Source organism: Magallana gigas, chromosome 3, assembly GCF_963853765.1.
Source record: "Magallana gigas chromosome 3, xbMagGiga1.1, whole genome shotgun sequence".
Lineage (NCBI taxonomy): Eukaryota > Metazoa > Mollusca > Bivalvia > Ostreida > Ostreidae > Magallana > Magallana gigas.
The window spans coordinates 9,748,694-9,765,566 of record NC_088855.1 but is presented as its reverse complement, the minus strand read 5'-3'; the positions used below and the strand labels follow the sequence as shown (position 1 = coordinate 9,765,566).

General features: G+C 33.0%; 3 protein-coding genes across 7 annotated transcripts; 1 reads left to right on the top strand and 2 right to left on the bottom strand.

Annotated features, from left to right (window-relative positions):
- Positions 1–597: 597 nt before the first annotated feature.
- LOC105318261 (ER membrane protein complex subunit 8) lies at positions 598–4,979 on the bottom strand. Its single transcript, XM_066078424.1, has 5 exons — positions 4,738–4,979; positions 4,210–4,286; positions 3,384–3,453; positions 3,111–3,199; positions 598–2,826 (listed from the first exon to the last, which is right to left on the bottom strand). The coding sequence occupies exons 1-5, from the start codon at positions 4,939–4,941 to the stop codon at positions 2,664–2,666; spliced, it is 603 nt and encodes a 200-aa protein (XP_065934496.1). The 5' UTR covers positions 4,942–4,979; the 3' UTR covers positions 598–2,663.
- Positions 4,980–5,246: 267 nt separating this feature from the next.
- LOC105318264 (transmembrane protein 42) lies at positions 5,247–11,043 on the top strand. 5 transcript variants are annotated; one of them, XM_011415275.4, is made up of 5 exons: positions 5,247–5,395; positions 5,641–5,806; positions 7,486–7,632; positions 8,241–8,396; positions 10,708–11,043. In XM_011415275.4, exons 2-4 carry the CDS (start codon positions 5,654–5,656, stop codon positions 8,376–8,378), a joined length of 438 nt encoding a protein of 145 aa, XP_011413577.2. In that variant the 5' UTR covers positions 5,247–5,395; positions 5,641–5,653; the 3' UTR covers positions 8,379–8,396; positions 10,708–11,043. The 5 variants fall into 5 exon arrangements, with proteins under 5 accessions (XP_011413577.2, XP_011413578.2, XP_065934492.1 ...); XM_011415276.4 differs by having other exon boundaries at positions 5,313–5,441; XM_066078420.1 differs by lacking the exon at positions 10,708–11,043 and adding an exon at positions 10,291–10,424 and having other exon boundaries at positions 5,331–5,435.
- Positions 8,681–15,759, bottom strand: LOC105324239 (dehydrogenase/reductase SDR family member 1). Its single transcript, XM_011423292.4, has 9 exons — positions 15,516–15,759; positions 14,537–14,601; positions 11,296–11,439; positions 11,109–11,188; positions 10,732–10,864; positions 10,327–10,449; positions 10,122–10,197; positions 9,957–10,037; positions 8,681–9,450 (listed from the first exon to the last, which is right to left on the bottom strand). The coding sequence occupies exons 1-9, from the start codon at positions 15,619–15,621 to the stop codon at positions 9,314–9,316; spliced, it is 945 nt and encodes a 314-aa protein (XP_011421594.3). The 5' UTR covers positions 15,622–15,759; the 3' UTR covers positions 8,681–9,313.
- Positions 15,760–16,873: the final 1,114 nt, after the last annotated feature.

The following is a 16,873-nucleotide window of genomic DNA, read 5'->3' as shown; positions in this document are numbered from 1 at the left end:
GAAACTGATAGCACAAATTAAAGTCTTTGGGCCATTTTAACAAAATTTTGGACTCTTGGCAGTACTTCAATTTGATGTAGGTGGGTCTACTCATGGTTAACTCTTCAGTCATTGGCTAATAGATAAAAAAATATTAAATGCAATGACAAGTCCGCCTTTATCCAGGGATGTTTATTTCAGTTGAAACAGCATCTATTTCACACAATAGAGCAAAACTTAAGAAAATTCCGATTTTTACTGTCTATGAATATTGATTAGCTTCTCTTAGTAAATCAGACAGAAAGTACTCAATATTTGACAGCTTGTTTTAATGAGCAAACAAGATAGTTACATCCTGCCAAAAGTCCAAGCTCTTGTTAAAATGGTTCTTTTGTCAATTCTACAAAGCTACAACCATTTTCTAAAAAAAAAAATCCTACTTCCATTGTAATATCTCAAACTTGTACTAAAACTGGAATAGGCCAATAGTGTGCAAACTGAAATAATGTTTTTGGACAAGGAAGGCTTTGGATTTTATGCTAAACAATTGTCCCTGACAAAAAACTGCCAAATACAAGAGACTGCTAACACAAAAAAAAAATAAATTCACCAAATGACTTCAAATATGGTAATAAATTTAATGATTTCTGCATACGTGTAATTCATATTCAAAATTTTAAAAAGGTTATACAGGTATTTGGTTCTTGCTGTTATTTACATTTCAACATGAATTTACTGTACAGAAATAAAAGAACTACTGTACAGCGAGATATTTTATACAGTACATGTATATATTAAGTTTAAATATTGAAATTGTTCTATTCTGTACAAAAAGTCAAGTCATTATATAATATACAAAAATCAGAAATCAAATATGCACATTGAAACACAACAGCTTTGTGAAAATCTAGGAATGTCAAATATGATAATCTAAGGATATATGATTTACTAATAATTCTAAAATTAGTGACATGTATTGTGATCAACAGGAAAACCCTTCTCCCCATCCCTTGACCCATAACTGATTTCATTTGGACTGTGTTGTTACTAGCAAATGTTCTAGGTATAAAATGCACTTTTCAAATCATAATTCATTTATTTTCCTCATAAAGCAAGTACCAAAGTTGTACATCATGTTGACAATTTACCTTATGATACTATCAGCTTTTCTTCAATAAATCCATTAGTCTGAGCACATGATGCTTCAGAGTTCAGTAAAAGAGAAACAAAATCTACTGATATTGAACAGACATACTATTCTAAATCAATGTTCCCACAAACTGTGATACATGACTGATACAGCTAAAATTTTGAGCAAAAAGATTCTTTGTCCCATTATCAGCAACTGCACTTTTTTATTTATTTAAAATGGAAACCAGGAACATTATAATTTTATCTTTGCAAGGTGCATACTTTGTTGCCCTCTGAGTAAAATGTTGTAATACATGTATTTTGATGTAAAACAAAATGACTAGGTTTACTTTAAAATGCACTATGGAAAGTAATATTATCTTGTACAGATAGAAAGCAAATCCTAGGACACCATACATGCACATGTCTGTGATGCACAAAAATTTAGATATCATGATCAATAATGTCGCATAAACAAATGTAACAACCCCCCCCCCCCCCCATCTTAACATGATGTCACAAGCAATGTGGTTGCTACTGCAAAATCTGCCTCTTATTCTTTAGATTTTGCATGAAGATTAAGAGAATTTATTGTTCTACAATGAAAAAGAAACAGCCAAGAATAAAAAAAATTGTTTTTCATTTGAGGAGATAGGACTGAACAGCACACTCTATATTGCAGGGAAATAAATGGTGGTATTCTTTGATGTTTAGTTTACTAATTGTGTAACAAAATGTTTTATGATGATCAACAATAATGAATAAGTACCTTTACAAAATGAAAAAATTCACAAGGTATACAAGAGACACCGAACATGAGTTTACATTACTTTTCAAAGTTATGAAAGACATCAATAATTTTTTGTTGTAAAAATTAAAACTGACTACGATAGTCTCTCTTAGTTTCCATACACATAATCTATAGATGTTACAACTTGTTTTTTTTTATATTAAATTGCAGCTGATGATAAATATTCATATGCATGTAATGAGACCTCCACAATCAAATATCCCCATTTATCACACACATTCCACACATTTACCTATTAACTTGTTTACAAGCACATTTAACATTACATAATTATTATTACAGAGCATGATTTTCCTTCCATTCCCTTGCAACCAAAACTTAATTAAATACAGTTCAGAGTACATTCAAAGACAATCATATAAGACAGTCAAGCACCTTAATTAATAAAATTGAACCAAAAAATGCCCCTCAACATGCTGGCTCTAAGAAGTCTGAGACTGAATATTCAATATATATACAAGTAGTAAACTTGTAGTTATTAATTTGTAGTTAGGAAGCCAAAATATTGGTGAGATGCTTTCTTCTACATTACAACCGCTCTGTCTATTTCCCTGTAGGTAAATCTAGGCAGTAGTCACTCCACAACTCTTTGGACACATTAAAGAAAAGTCACTGACAACTCCAGCTAGTCCTGGAACAAAGTTCTTGCACCATCTATGCCAAAAGCAGGCAAGTCCCTTTATATTTGGTTTGTACTTTCATTTGTTCGTTTCCTACAGATAAATGCTAGGCACAGCCATCATCAAGTACATTTCTGCAGCAAGTCATTGATGGGGAGGTTTCTCCAATCCCGAGTGATGTCATTGAAATGATAGTCAAAGTCCACCACATCCACCTCCCTGAAAGTCTGTGATGACAACAACATGGAGGCCACTCTCAGAGTCTCCTCGGTAACTGTTTCCAATCTAGACCAAAGAAAAAAGAAAAGTACTCATCAGTATAGTTCTGTACCAACAATTTATTGTTGCCATCCTGTAATCTGTTGTGCATTGTATCTAGCTCTGTTATTTTTTTTTTAATAATTAAATCAAAAAACTGTTATTTTGATTTTGTGTGAACACTGAATCATTAGGTAAGGCAAAATCAAAGCAGTGAATGAAATGTAGCAATGTAGTCAGTGAAACTCCAACATGTAGTATCAGTTTATTTCTTCAATACATCGGGAAAGTCATACTCAAATGTTTCTTACTTTTCTTCTTCCTTCCAAGATGCTTCCCTTGGCGAATATATTCTGTACATCTCAGAGACAGCGTCTGGGAAAAGCCTTTCATTATCTACCTGTTTGAGAAAGTAATAGAGAGTTCCATTACTTGGTCTGCATCAAAGTTGGTTCAGAGTAAAAGAGAATGAAGAGCAGGTAAATATTAATGTAAAAATAAAGTACAAATAGTAATTAAGTGATCTCTTAGAAATTATCAAGTCTTGTACGATATATTAAATACGAAATTGAAATTTAACTTACCATAAATATATATGAATTCGCACAATTTTCCTGAATTCTCCTTCCTATTGTTTTTGCTACATTATTTAATCTACAAAGAAAAAGAAAATACATGCACAAATATAGATACCAAGCATATATTATTGTAACATTTTATCAATAAGGATAGGTACAGTGATAAAAACTAACTAGGCAGAATGAAAAACATGCAAATGCATGTACAAGTTAAGGTTTTCCATGGAGCAACAGTGTTTCAGTTTACAATTTATTAACAAAATGTCCGTTAAAGAGCACACATCATGATTAACTGTTTTTCAATTTCAAAACAGAGAAACACAGATTGTATGTAAAAGAAAATTTCTTTTTACATAAAATCTGTTAAATTGGCTTTCATATAAATATATCCCTTGTAAAAAAGAGAAATTACTTAGGATGAGAAACTGTAAACAAATTACATTTGGCTGTGTATACTATTTAGTGTTTTTGGCATTAGGCAACTTCTGCTTGAATGCCATGCATATATATATGTATAAGAGTAGGAGCAATGGGGAATACGCTAATTCAAATTCACAACAACTTGCCGAAAAACTTATTTCTGCCAAATATTGTACATGCCAAATATAATATATTTTCAGTATCTCTCTAAAAACAACAAATGATATAATAAAAATGTGATAAAAAGTTCATAGTAACATATCAATTGAGCAAAATTAAATGACCAGATAATCTCCTTTCTCCTCAGGTGAGCTAAAAAAGACTTCTAAGGATTGATCTTTTTATATCAATATTGAAAAAATGAAATGTCAGTTAGTGCACCAATAAGGCTCAGGTATTATATCTGTCTTACTCTTTATCCCTTAAGTTTTCGTTAGCTTGATAATAGCCAGCAATTATGTATCCCCTGCTTTTACAGTATGCATCAATCTGAAAGGAATACGAAAAATTTACATATTACAACTTGTAAATGCAATTACATCATGTAGGATTTCCAAAAACTTAACCTTTAACCATGTATTGTTCTAAAGATATTTTAAAAAGATCTACATAACATAAGATTCCTTTCTCTTGAAATTTTATTTAATTTATCAAATTTTGCTTGAGTTGCATTAATAAAACTTAGACATTCAATCATGTAATACAATTTTTTCTGAAAATCAATATTATAATGTGACATTTCTAACGAAATAGCACTACGGTTCATTTAAATACCGGCTTTCCCGAAACTCGAATTTTCTCTGGTGTTTGTTGATCGTTTGATTTTTGAAGAACATTACTTATGAGACATATTATTTTCTATCTCGACAATAACTAAATATTACATAATATCATATAACACATTTAAAAAATGCATAAACTGAGAGAACAGCGTTTATACCTGTAACAGGGCAGCTTCCAGCATGGGCGACAGACTCAAAGTTAAATGAAACAAAGGTACACAGTCTACAAATTTCAAAACTTTGCGGTCTTTTGATTTATTATCTTCGGCCAACAATACTCCATTTACAGCACAATTTGGATGTTTTACAGCGTGTAACAGTATTTTACAATACGCTTGAATGCTGACGATGAGCTCCGCCATCCTAGCAGCTTTTAATTTTGTTCGGTCTAATGTACGAAAGATTCATGCAAAGTTCAAATAAATATAAAGCTTTTATTTCATATATAAACTCTGTCATTCTTGAAAAGGAAGTGTTAAAACTTTGATCAATTTTTATTTTTGGAAATGATTTAATAATAAAAAAAAATCCATAAAATGAATTTATTATTTATTTTACTTTATATTTTTCGTCATTTTAGCCAGTTCTTTTTAGTGGAACGAGGTGAATAAAAAAAATATAATTAATAATGAAGTAGTATTTGTGGCGTTCCTCTATGATTACTACCATTCATATATTTTATATAAACTATTCTACTTTTGTATATATTTTATTTATATCTTTTACTAATTATTTTTACTGCGGTGTACAAACATGTCAGCCTCCATGACTTCTCGAAACTTTGAAGCTGTGGTTCATAAATAAAGTGTTTACTTGGTAACAGCAGATATGTCATGATATTTAGAATTTACAGTTTGTAAATGTATTTATTGATTTCTGTTATGTATTATTCAAAACTTGAAAAAAAAAATATATAATATGTATTTTGATATGTATTTTGATATGTATTTAGCATAATGTCCTGAAATTATGTTTATAATGAAATCCTATGAAAAAAAACAACCAACGCATCAGGGGAGACTTTTATTTTGCATACATTTTTCCATTATAATCAATTTCAGCACAATTAGAGGAATGAGTGGGATTCAGCATGGACAGGGATTGTTGCTGGCTGCCGGTGCTGGAATAATGGCAGCTCTCGGATCAGTTTCAGCTAAACTGGCCACTAATGATCATTTTATCTTAGAGTCCTGTCAATTCACCATTAAAGCTGACTTATGTGTCCAGGTAAGTGAAATACTCATTCTGCTAATATGTTTTACGGTGCTACCATTCTGGCGAGCACAGCAAGAATTGCACATACCCTGCATCATTGTCAAAAGAGAGAAAGAGATTGCCCAGGCCCTGTTTGTAGGTGTGTATTTTCCCACTTTTAAATTTAATGGTTTGACTATATGCAATATCTACTTAAATTTTTTAACTGTTTATTTTTTCTTTTATTCCTTTTTATATAGTTCAAAATGTCCTATTGTTTATTTCTTCCCTACTCATTTACTTACCTGCCTACTGTACTTGTACATGCATGCTCAATTAGCTTAAAAATGGATTGATATGACAGTAAAGTATGGCTCTTAAAATTGCTAGTATATAAATACAAGCTTATCTTTTAAAAAAGATTGGTGAGCTAGCGCTGTAGCCATCATAAAACAGAAGCAGATTTCTAAAACATTGGTCAAAATTCTGCATCGATTAATTAACGATAGGAAGGCACAGTGGTGTACTGGAATTGTGCTGGAGTGGGGTCTCAATTTAGAATTGTGAATCTAGAGTGGGCTTCACATCGGCAATGGCATAACTTATTGACTGTGCCCTAATCATAATGTATCTACTGTAATTTTTCGAGCTGAAAATTTTCAAGAACCATTGGCACTGTTTTGTATAGCAATCGTATCTTTTCGGACCTTTCCGACAGGCTCGGAAAGCATAAATCAGAGGCCGTTTTTTTTTCGAAGCTTGAAGGTAGTTAAGATAAAGCTAGTTATTTATTATAATATTTAAAATAACTTTGCATTGTAAGACCTAAGCTACTGTTACTTTTTGACATTTACAATAAAACACAAAACTTCATGTGAAGATGATAAAACAAAATTCAAATGGTACAGTTTATCTACAGTAATACAGTATTCCCAGAATCCCGTACTATGGAGTCGAGCATGCGCATCCCCATCGTCGGAAACTCTACATAGAGGAACGACGCGTAATCAACCGTGGGTTTCCGACGATGGCGCATCCCAGTGAAAAAGACTAACGCAGTTGCTACAATCGAGAGCGCTATCAATAATCTCTATATTAAAAAAATAATAAAAACAAATCATATAATGTCAATGAGGCAGGTATCGCAGTCTATACTGAAATAGCTAGTACACGCATTACAGATGTTTGATCCACCTCTAAATTTATCGCAGGAAATATAGCGCATGAGCACTGTGACGTCATCCATGACTTTGTTCGTCTTTGTTTACATATCTTGAAGGTATAGCAGCATGTAACAAATCTCTCGAGTCTCGCCAAACAATATGTGGTACTTAAAACGTGTCTTCAAACCCTAAGACACCGTAAATTACGAGTTAAAAGTCGGCCATTTTTGGCATAGCACTACGGATGAAAACATTAAAGAGCATTATGGGACGTAGACAAAAAAATTTGTTTGATGAAGTGTATGTTTAGCTCGTTCTTTTTCCCGTGCACACTGGTTCTTAGAGCTCGTTTCGCTCGCTATTAAGTGGCAGTTTTATTATAGCTTGTTTTGTTGTTGCATGTATATTAAGAATTATATAGGTTATAGCACAAAAACTACATATTATGTTAAGGGTTTCTATCATATCATTGTATTAACTATGTAAGCATCAATTTGCTGATACTGATCTTAATCTAATTTTTTGATACGTGTAATCTTTTCTTTTCAGATTAGTCTTATGGTTAGAGTGGTGTTCTTTGCCATGATTTTTATTTGTAATGGGATGATGTGGACACTCTTTACAAAGTCTTTACAGTTCTGTTCTTCAACTGCAGAAGCTACTGTTGCAAACACAGCCAATAATTTCCTTGTTAGTGTAAGTAACTTCCTTGTTAGTTTAAGTAACTTCCTTGTTCTTCCTTGCTAGTGTAAGTAACTTCTTTGTTAATGCAAGTAACTTAAATAATATCCCTTTACTTCCTAAACACACATATTGCAATAAATTAATTGAATTGATTGAATTCAAGGTTCAAAATTTGCATAATTTTGACCACCAAAAAACTCTGGTAGTTGCTTGAAGAGTTTTTCTTGGGTACAGCATGACTGTTACTCATAGCCTTATAGTGTCAGTTTATCTGTAAATATTATTTTTGTGACATTCATAGAACACATTTACTTCTTGTTCTATAAATGAAGTAGTTTATTGTTTTACATGATAAGTGAAGTCAATAAGCAATCTTTGTTGCCTTTTACATACATGTACATATACATTTAAGTTACAAAACTTTGTCTCCTGTATCTATACATGTACATATATCAGGAAGTTTGTCTAGATATTACATTTATAGTTCCTTTTATGATATATTTTGAAGAAGAATCAAATTACTGTAGAATAATGATTCAGCTCAATGTTCCGTTAGTAAGTTTTCATTTGATCAAAACTCAAACACATCATCCACCCAAGGTTCTGCCATTATTCTACAGGCCTTGGTAGGTGTGGTTCTGTTCAACGAATCGCTTTCCCTGCGATGGTGGATGGGTGCAAGCCTGATTGTTCTAGGACTTCTGCTGATCCACAGAGCCAACAGAAAGGACAGCCAAGAGACACATAAAGTGGACTGAGCTCTCCATATAACAAAGGTGAGTTTAGTATATCTATATGTGGTAAAAATAGTATACACGAGATAATCTCCAGTCACTTTACCTTGTAAGATTTACACCATTCAGCCAGTTAATGGAGTTTCCTTTGGTAGTATGTAAATATTATATGTCTGATCACTGCATTTGATAGCCTTGTATGTACACATTTTTTTTTATGAATGAAATTTTTTTTCCAGTAATTTTATATTTTTAAGATGTAAATTTCATGAGTTCATGTAAAATATATAATTTTGATGTATGGTAATAAAAAATTATGAAACATATATATTGGCAGATTTAATATTTTAATCATCATTTGAAAGTGCAATAACAAAAACAAATCAAGCAAACTTGAAATCTTAAAAAAAATTGATCATTATGAAAGATAGTTGGAAAGGCACAGGAGAAGAATCAGTTCTTAAATCTCCAACACTAGTCCCTGTCCACTGCTCATAAACTGTACAAGATTTGATATTGTTAACATGTACAAAGGAACAGAATATTATTACACACTATCACTTCTCTTCCAAATAAAAACTATCTTAAAAAAAACATGAGGTAAAATATAAGTAGTATAAACTTGATTTTTTTCTTATGATTAAACACTATACAGTATATATCACAATACTGAATAAGAAATGGAAAGCATGATATGGAATGTATAGCACCCTTGTTAAACATGTATATCTTATCTTTTTGAGTGACATTTATATGAAAATAAGAACATGTATAAAAATACAAGTCTGTATTGTTCGACAAAAATAATTCAAGATTTAGAAAGATTTAACAGTACATGTTTTAGAATATGAGATACATACTTCGGCACTAAATGTGTCTTTAAATTCATACATATATATTGTTTAAAGATGAGCATTATGCCTCATCTGTGACACTTTTTAAAGCTTTTTCATTCCGATTCAGAACTTGCTTCCTTTTAAGGCAAACATCCAAAAAGGCATCTTTATAAAATTGGGCAACCACCTCTGTACCCAAGCGGTGCTAGGATTGCGTCCTAACAACCAGTTGATCTGTCTCATGCTATCGATTACACGACCTGTAATGAATATTGCATGAATTTCAGTAATATGACAAAACTAAAACAATCTCAGAGATTGAAAAAAGTTTAAAGTATTGAACAATATTGGAAAAGGAGAAGAACTTGAAAGTTGGTTGAACTTGTTTCTAATCCTTTTGTATATGTTGTTTACAATCAAATATGTTCAATTCAAACAATATACTGGTAATTTTTGAAAAATCAAAACCAAATGTAACCAAAAGCAGATTAAATATTGAACTTTTTCTTGCATTGCCTTCCAAATATTTGTTATTCAAAGATCAAAAGGATATGACAATAGGCAAAACCTATCAAAAACTTTCTCTCAAATACAAAGTCAAATAAAGGAAGTCTTGTACAAGATATTTCTATGGAATAGTGTTATTAGTTCATAGGTTTACTGGCCTTTTCAACTGCTAGAAATCAAATATATCAATCTTTGATGTCTTATAATGAAGAATATCAAATTCAATTCCAGTGTTGGTGTACCATTTAAAAAAGCTTACCATCAACATCCACTAAGTTGTATTCTCTGCCCAACTCGGGTGTCATCAAAATTCTCCCTGATTTACTCATCAAGTTAGGATCTATGGGAAAAGAATTTATTTAGCAACGGTGCTGGTTAACAAATGTAGAAAATGCACATTTCCTAGCTATTTCATTAGGTGTACCTTTTGCTAGTGAAACGATACATTTGCCTGTAAACTCCACTGACTCGGCACCCTCAAACATTTGCTTCTGTTTTGCCTGAAGTAAAAGATATAATTGTGTTTGAGAGAGAGAGAGAGAGAGAGAGAGAGAGAGAGAGAGAGAGAGAGAGTTTATTTACTCTTGTTTTAGATAGAAAGAGACAGAGAGAATAGAAGGACTAATTACATTTTGGCTGGCTTTAAGCATATCATCCACATGTTCGGTGATGACAGGCCCTGGCCAAATGCTGACATGGGCTACATTGTGCTTCCTTAGTTCTACTGCGCAATCAGCGGCCATCCTGTCACACTACAAGACACCCAGTATGATAACTTAACCTCAACATACGTAGAGATAAACGGATGTAGAATTTATGCAAAGATTTAATTTTTAATTTTTCAGGGTTTATTATCATAAAACAGTAATTTGAATGTTAGAAAAACAGTATATTTTCTATACATTTTTTAATACAAAGTTTATAGAAAAAATTCCTATTTTGCTTTGCATTGTGTATGTTGGTCCATTAAGGTTTCCTTTAGTGAGCAGCATGTTTTTATACATTTATAGGATATGTTAACAGCACGGGCTCACCGCTTCCTTGCCTATTCCATAGGCCACATTGAAGAGATAGGCCAGACCTCCGGCTGACGATATGTTGACAATCAGACCACTTTTTCTGGGAACCATCATTTTTGCAGCATAAACTGTGCACATATAGTGGTTTCTGTACAATTTTGAAGATGAAAAGAGTAGAAATGTGTAGCGGAAAGCAGAAGGGAAAAGAACTACATGGATTTTAGGTACCATATTGGTATGAGGTACATATGCCTTTCAGAAACACAGTGTATGATCTTTTACGGTACATTTGCAATTAAATTCACAGTAAACTATTACAAAACTTGATCATGATTGATGGTTTCTTTTTACATGTTCAATTCATTTCGACAGTCTTAGAATTGAGCTTTCACCTTAATCCAACGTTGTTAACTGTGTCCCACATGGACAAAGGTTGCTCCCAGAAAGGTTTTCCCATATACTCTGATATGGCCTGAAACATAAAATTTTGAATTTCAACAAAATTATGAACGATATGCTTGCATCAATAAAAAAGGATATTACTCGCTAGATTAAGTAACAAAACTATGCAAACCTCACCTGAACGGCAGCATATGCATTGTTAACCAGGATGTCCAGTCGGCCATTTTGTTCCGTTTTTACTTTTTCAAAGAGAGCAGCAATTTCTTCGTCTTTTGAATGGTCACACTGCACAGGGATACATTTTCCACCCCTGGATTCGACCTGTAAGCAATGTTCGACATACGCAACGCTGTTAATTATGGAGGGTAATCGTGTTCAAAGATCCAGACATCTGAATATGCAATCGTGTAGGTGTGCGAGTCTGAGTATGAATTAGTGTAATTTTGATCGTATAACCTATAAAAATCATGCATAAACACTGTAGATTGACCCCACAGGCTTTCAGTCTAATTTTCCTACCGATGCACAATTGCAGCTGTAAATATAGAATATCACACTTTTGTTTTGATCTCGGCTCTGGTATCAGCCCGAGCGGTTGGTATCGGCCGAAGGGCGCGGACCGATACCATCCGAGGGCTGATACCAGGGCCGAGATCAAAACAAAAATGTGATATTGTTTATATATCATATACCTAGTAGTGTATCAGCCCAGATACACGTGTTTTGGACTAGGTGAGACAGCAACTGGAAGCTAGGGCTGTATCGCCCTCGGGGCTGATATTTCTCTGTCTCAGCCCGTCGTCAAGGGGGTGTATTGCCCTCAAATTTAAAATCGCTTATTCCCAAATATCTTTGCTTTAAATTAAGACTAGTTTGTAAAATAACGATAGAATAACAAATAAATAATACAAAGCATCACCTTTCACTTCTGAATATTTTTATTTATTGAAATAATATATCAAAAATAGCGCCAAAGAGTGATATGTATCTAAGCAAGGAGAGGTAACCTACAGAACAATTCAGAACAATAGCAATATCAATCAACATTTAAATTATGGAGGATATAGAGAAGGATGGAACGAGACTTAATCTTAGAAAACCACAGATTAGACTGTAAAAATTAAGTGATTAAAGTAATGGATGCGCTTATGAACGTTCTCAAACAACTTTCTAGTTGCTATAACAGTATGGATTTTTATGAATTTATAATTTCTCTCGATAATAGATAGTGCTATTATTAATCTATTATCGAGAGAAATTTTAAATTCATAAAGATCCATACTGTTATCATCAGACAGCGGTTTTAATGGGATAAAAACGCTTTTTACCGAGTTTATTACCGAGGAATATTTCAATGTAAACGTGTTTTTGACAATATTTGCAACATTGTGTGGGAGGATTTGCGTAACTTTTGTCAAATAAGTTGTTTTTTGACATTGTTTACAAATCGTGTCCTATACTTTCGATTCTTCCCTTGTGTATTATTCATATATATGTCATAGAGTGTAGAGCGGATACGATGCCCCTGTGGTTTAAGGTGGCTCTATACACCCACAGTTTATTCCAATTTTCAATAGAAGACCACAAAACATATGCTTATCAAATATTAAAATGACGATAGGGATACTATAGGTATTTTTAAAGATTTTTTTTAATGTTTTTTCGTGTTTTTGTAAAATATTTTTTAAAAAGACAGCTATCAACAAATTGAGAGAAATTATTTTGTCATATGATGGATATTTCCTTCGGACACATAAAAAAAATATAACACTTCTTAACATATCCCCAAAACATATTTTTTCATATTTTCTTACACTGTTGACAAATCATCTGAAAAAGTTGCTTGATGTTATAAGAAAATGTATTTTAATAAATGTGACATAAAAAAAATGAATGAAAACCATTGCAAATAAACACAAAAAATATCTTAAATTTTATTTGGTATGAAAGTTCCTCATGTAAGGGTTATCGTTCCTAAGTCCCAAGGCCCAAACACCTTGGGGACTTTTCATTTCTGAGTTGAAGAAAATTTCCTCAATATAATGTTGGAATGATAAATACATACATATTTCATTATAGACTTCGCCCTGTATAAGTGAATATATTCGCTTTAATGCAAAACTAAGTCAAATAAATAAAGGGGAACATTGACTAGGCTAATAGGATTTATATGTATCCCAACCTGAGAGAAATTCAAAGCAACCCTCTCATCCCCGTTAGGTGTCGATATTAATGTGCATTAAAGTATATTATAATTGAATTATTTTCACCTGTTTAGAATTTTCTTTCACGGTATTCAACCAAAATACGTTTTACAAACTTTTGGAAAGTTAAAAAAGTTATTGTTCTCAATGGGAATCGAACTCATGACCTACTGGTTTGTAGTGAACCCACTAACCCACTGCGCTACGTTGTAACATATCGAAGATGCTAAAGAAACTCTTTAAAAATTTATACTTGATTTTATTGTTTATTTCGATAAATAATACCACACAACGTGAAGGTGTCACATACCACATTACTTGTAAGTAATGAATTTTCCAATTATCAAATTAAATCTATCCATTTAACCAATTTTTTAAAATAGCGGTTCCCATACAATTCACCTCAGTTTAAATCAGCCAGTACCGGAAATACATGTTTCCAGATTTACTTTTTTGCGTACTGCGTCATCAAAAAGTGGTGTATAGAGCCACCTTAATTAACTAATGTAAACAAAAAAGCTGGAACATGTGCATCATAAAAAGGAACTGAGTCAAATCCTACATGTGTTTATGCCCGAGTTTAATAGGTTACACGATCAGAACTACACACATGATTCATACTCAGATTCACACACCAACACGATTGCATAGTCAGATTTACAAGTTAACATGCCTGGATTTTTGAACACGATTACCCTCCATAGTTAGACTTACTATAAAAGATATCAACAGATTTATTTACCGAGTATATGACATAGAATTTTGAGCTCTGTATCTTGCTTAAAAATCTACGACTGGTACTCAAAATATCGTTGATCATTAGAAATGCATTTCCAAAGCATTGTAAACAATAAAAATAGGAAAATATGAGTTCACTAAAATAGTGACCATGCCCCTTCAAGAATACATAGTTTGGTCGCCTTTTAAAAGTATCTCTTTGTTAAAAGTAGTCTTGCTCAAGGAATTCTATAATACATGTACGCTGCACATTGCCTCTAAATACTTGGTTCAACCAGTTTCAACTATAAAGTGCCCATGAATTATAAACAAATTCTTGATATTAGGAAAACTTTCACAAACGGTTGTGTGTTTTATGATTTTGGCTATCTTCAAGGCAAAACATGCGATATCTTCTAGCGCCCTTAATCTGCTATCGAACCAAATAATGCTCATCGATTAATTTTTGTTGAGAGTTTTCATTCAACAGGCCTTACCTCGCTGGCGGTGGCTTTTAGTGTTCCAGCAGTGGGGTCGCCCTGGGAGTCCACCAGTTTTCTACCTGTAGGGAGTATCATATAATATAACAGTGTTCTACCTTCAGGGAATATAACATTTCCCTTTTTTATCAAATTTGACTCCACTCTTATAGCCCCAAATGCCGCCTTTAATGCAAACAAGCAAACAATATTTACACTAGCAGCAGATAAGCTTAATAACATTTTTCCCCAATTCCAAAATAGCATCGTTATGAAAATGTCCGAGATCTAATATGTAACCAACCTTCCCGATTTCAGATGGCTTCGTGATCAATGGAGAAAAAAAGATACGTAATGATAAATAGTAATCGTTGAAAAATAAACATCTCGTTTTATCCAGAGGAAGTACTTTTGCCAGTTTTATTTATGACTGAGAGAAAAAAGAGTGTATTTCCCCCAATGTGTCAGGAATTGAAAACATCCGGCTTAAAAATCCAAACAAGTGTTGTACTGACATTATGGCAATACATTCTCTGTATTTAGTAAAGGATTAAAATGAATTAACCCTTTAGATAAGCGGGTGTGCAATTTTTTAGATGGCCATGTGAGGAGTAAACATTATATCTTTATGACTGGAGTAAGAAACTCTGCGTTATAACAATTCCGCGTTAAACTGTAAGTGTCTAATTTACAAGAATAAGACGATCCAAAATAAGAACCTTAATACATGTTAAGAATTAGATCGATTCAGTGTGCATAGAAATACATATAATATACATATTTTTAAATATACTATATAAATATATTTTGAAATTTGTGAGACAATTTATTAATAGAAACATAAAATTATAATTCCAGTCGTTTTATTGAGTCAACTGCAAGCCTAGATGCACATGCAATCACAAAACAAATCACCGAAATGTAACCATTGACCTATTTCTACTGTTGTTTACGCACCTTAGTACAGGTGTAAATCACTAAATAAATTGTAACTTACCTGTGATATATACAGTGGCGCCCGCCTCCCCCAGCTGTAGCGCTATGCCCCTCCCTATTCCTCGGGAGGCACCAGTCACAATACAAACCCTCCCCGACAGCGACATTTTGGACGATGTTCTAAATAAGGAAAGAGTTTCTCCTCCTATCAGTTTAGGGGCCTCTCGATCGTCTGACGTAGGGTAGTTTGACAGATTAGATTTAAATACGGAAGACAGGCGGGTACTTAATGATAAGTTTTACATGTACTGTGGGAAGTGGCATAAGTTGAAAAGTACTTCATAAATTTTTAGCACGTGCTTTAAGTATCTGTATTTCCATCCACTTAACTTCACTGTTATGGAATGTTATGTTGCTAGTCGGTGATGCGGTCCATAACCCCATCACTATATGACCCATGATAGATGATCCATAGATATTCACGGTGACCCATGTCTTACACAAATTATACTCGTATATGTGCCTGTATATCATGGAATCTACTGTCTAAGTAAAGGATATAAGTCGAAAACTGTCCATTCTGTGCTGTGAGAGAAAGAACTGATCGAGGCCTGTAGGGTCGAGAGTAGTTCTTTCTCCCATAGAATATACAGTTTGAGACTTATATCCGACTTCAAACATTTTTCTTCTTTGTTTTAAGAATCGACAGTATCAGGTGAACCAGTTGACAATGCTGAAAAATAGATTTTTAAATTTTACACAATAAAACCAGTCTTTTGTAGAACTTTTTTTTTTTTGTCACTTATTGGACAGTTTTAGGTGTGTGCAAGGGGTTTATAAAGCTGTGCTGTGAAAATTTCACACTATAATAATATTCATTCACTTTTCTACCAAGCAAACACAAACATATCATTCTCTATTGTGGAGAGCATTTCTTATTTAACAATATTCAAGAATGTAAAAGAGGTTCTGCGTATACTGACACTGTTCTAAGTGATATTCTGGATATAAAAGGTGGGAATGATGTGCCAATTTTTGATATGGCTTACAAAATCATTTGATGAAAGATTAAGCCAACCAAAACAAAGAATGCATTGACAGGCTCAGATGCAGACATTTTTCTAAGGGTGTGGAGGAGGTTACGGTCAATATTTTTTTAATGTTCCAGGGAGAATGTAGTCTAGGTGATCGAGAATTAACTTAAAGGGGCATGGTCACGATTTTGGTCAAAAATTATTTTTCCGATTTTAATATTTACAATGCTTCAGAAAGACATTTTTAATAGGCAACCGAAATTTGAGTGTCACTTGTTGAGTTATAAGCGAGTTACAGAGCTTGAAATTCTTCGCTATGTAAACAAAGCGTTTGTTTACATTTTGAACGTTGAAGTAAAAATTTCAGTTTTAAACCGAAAACAAA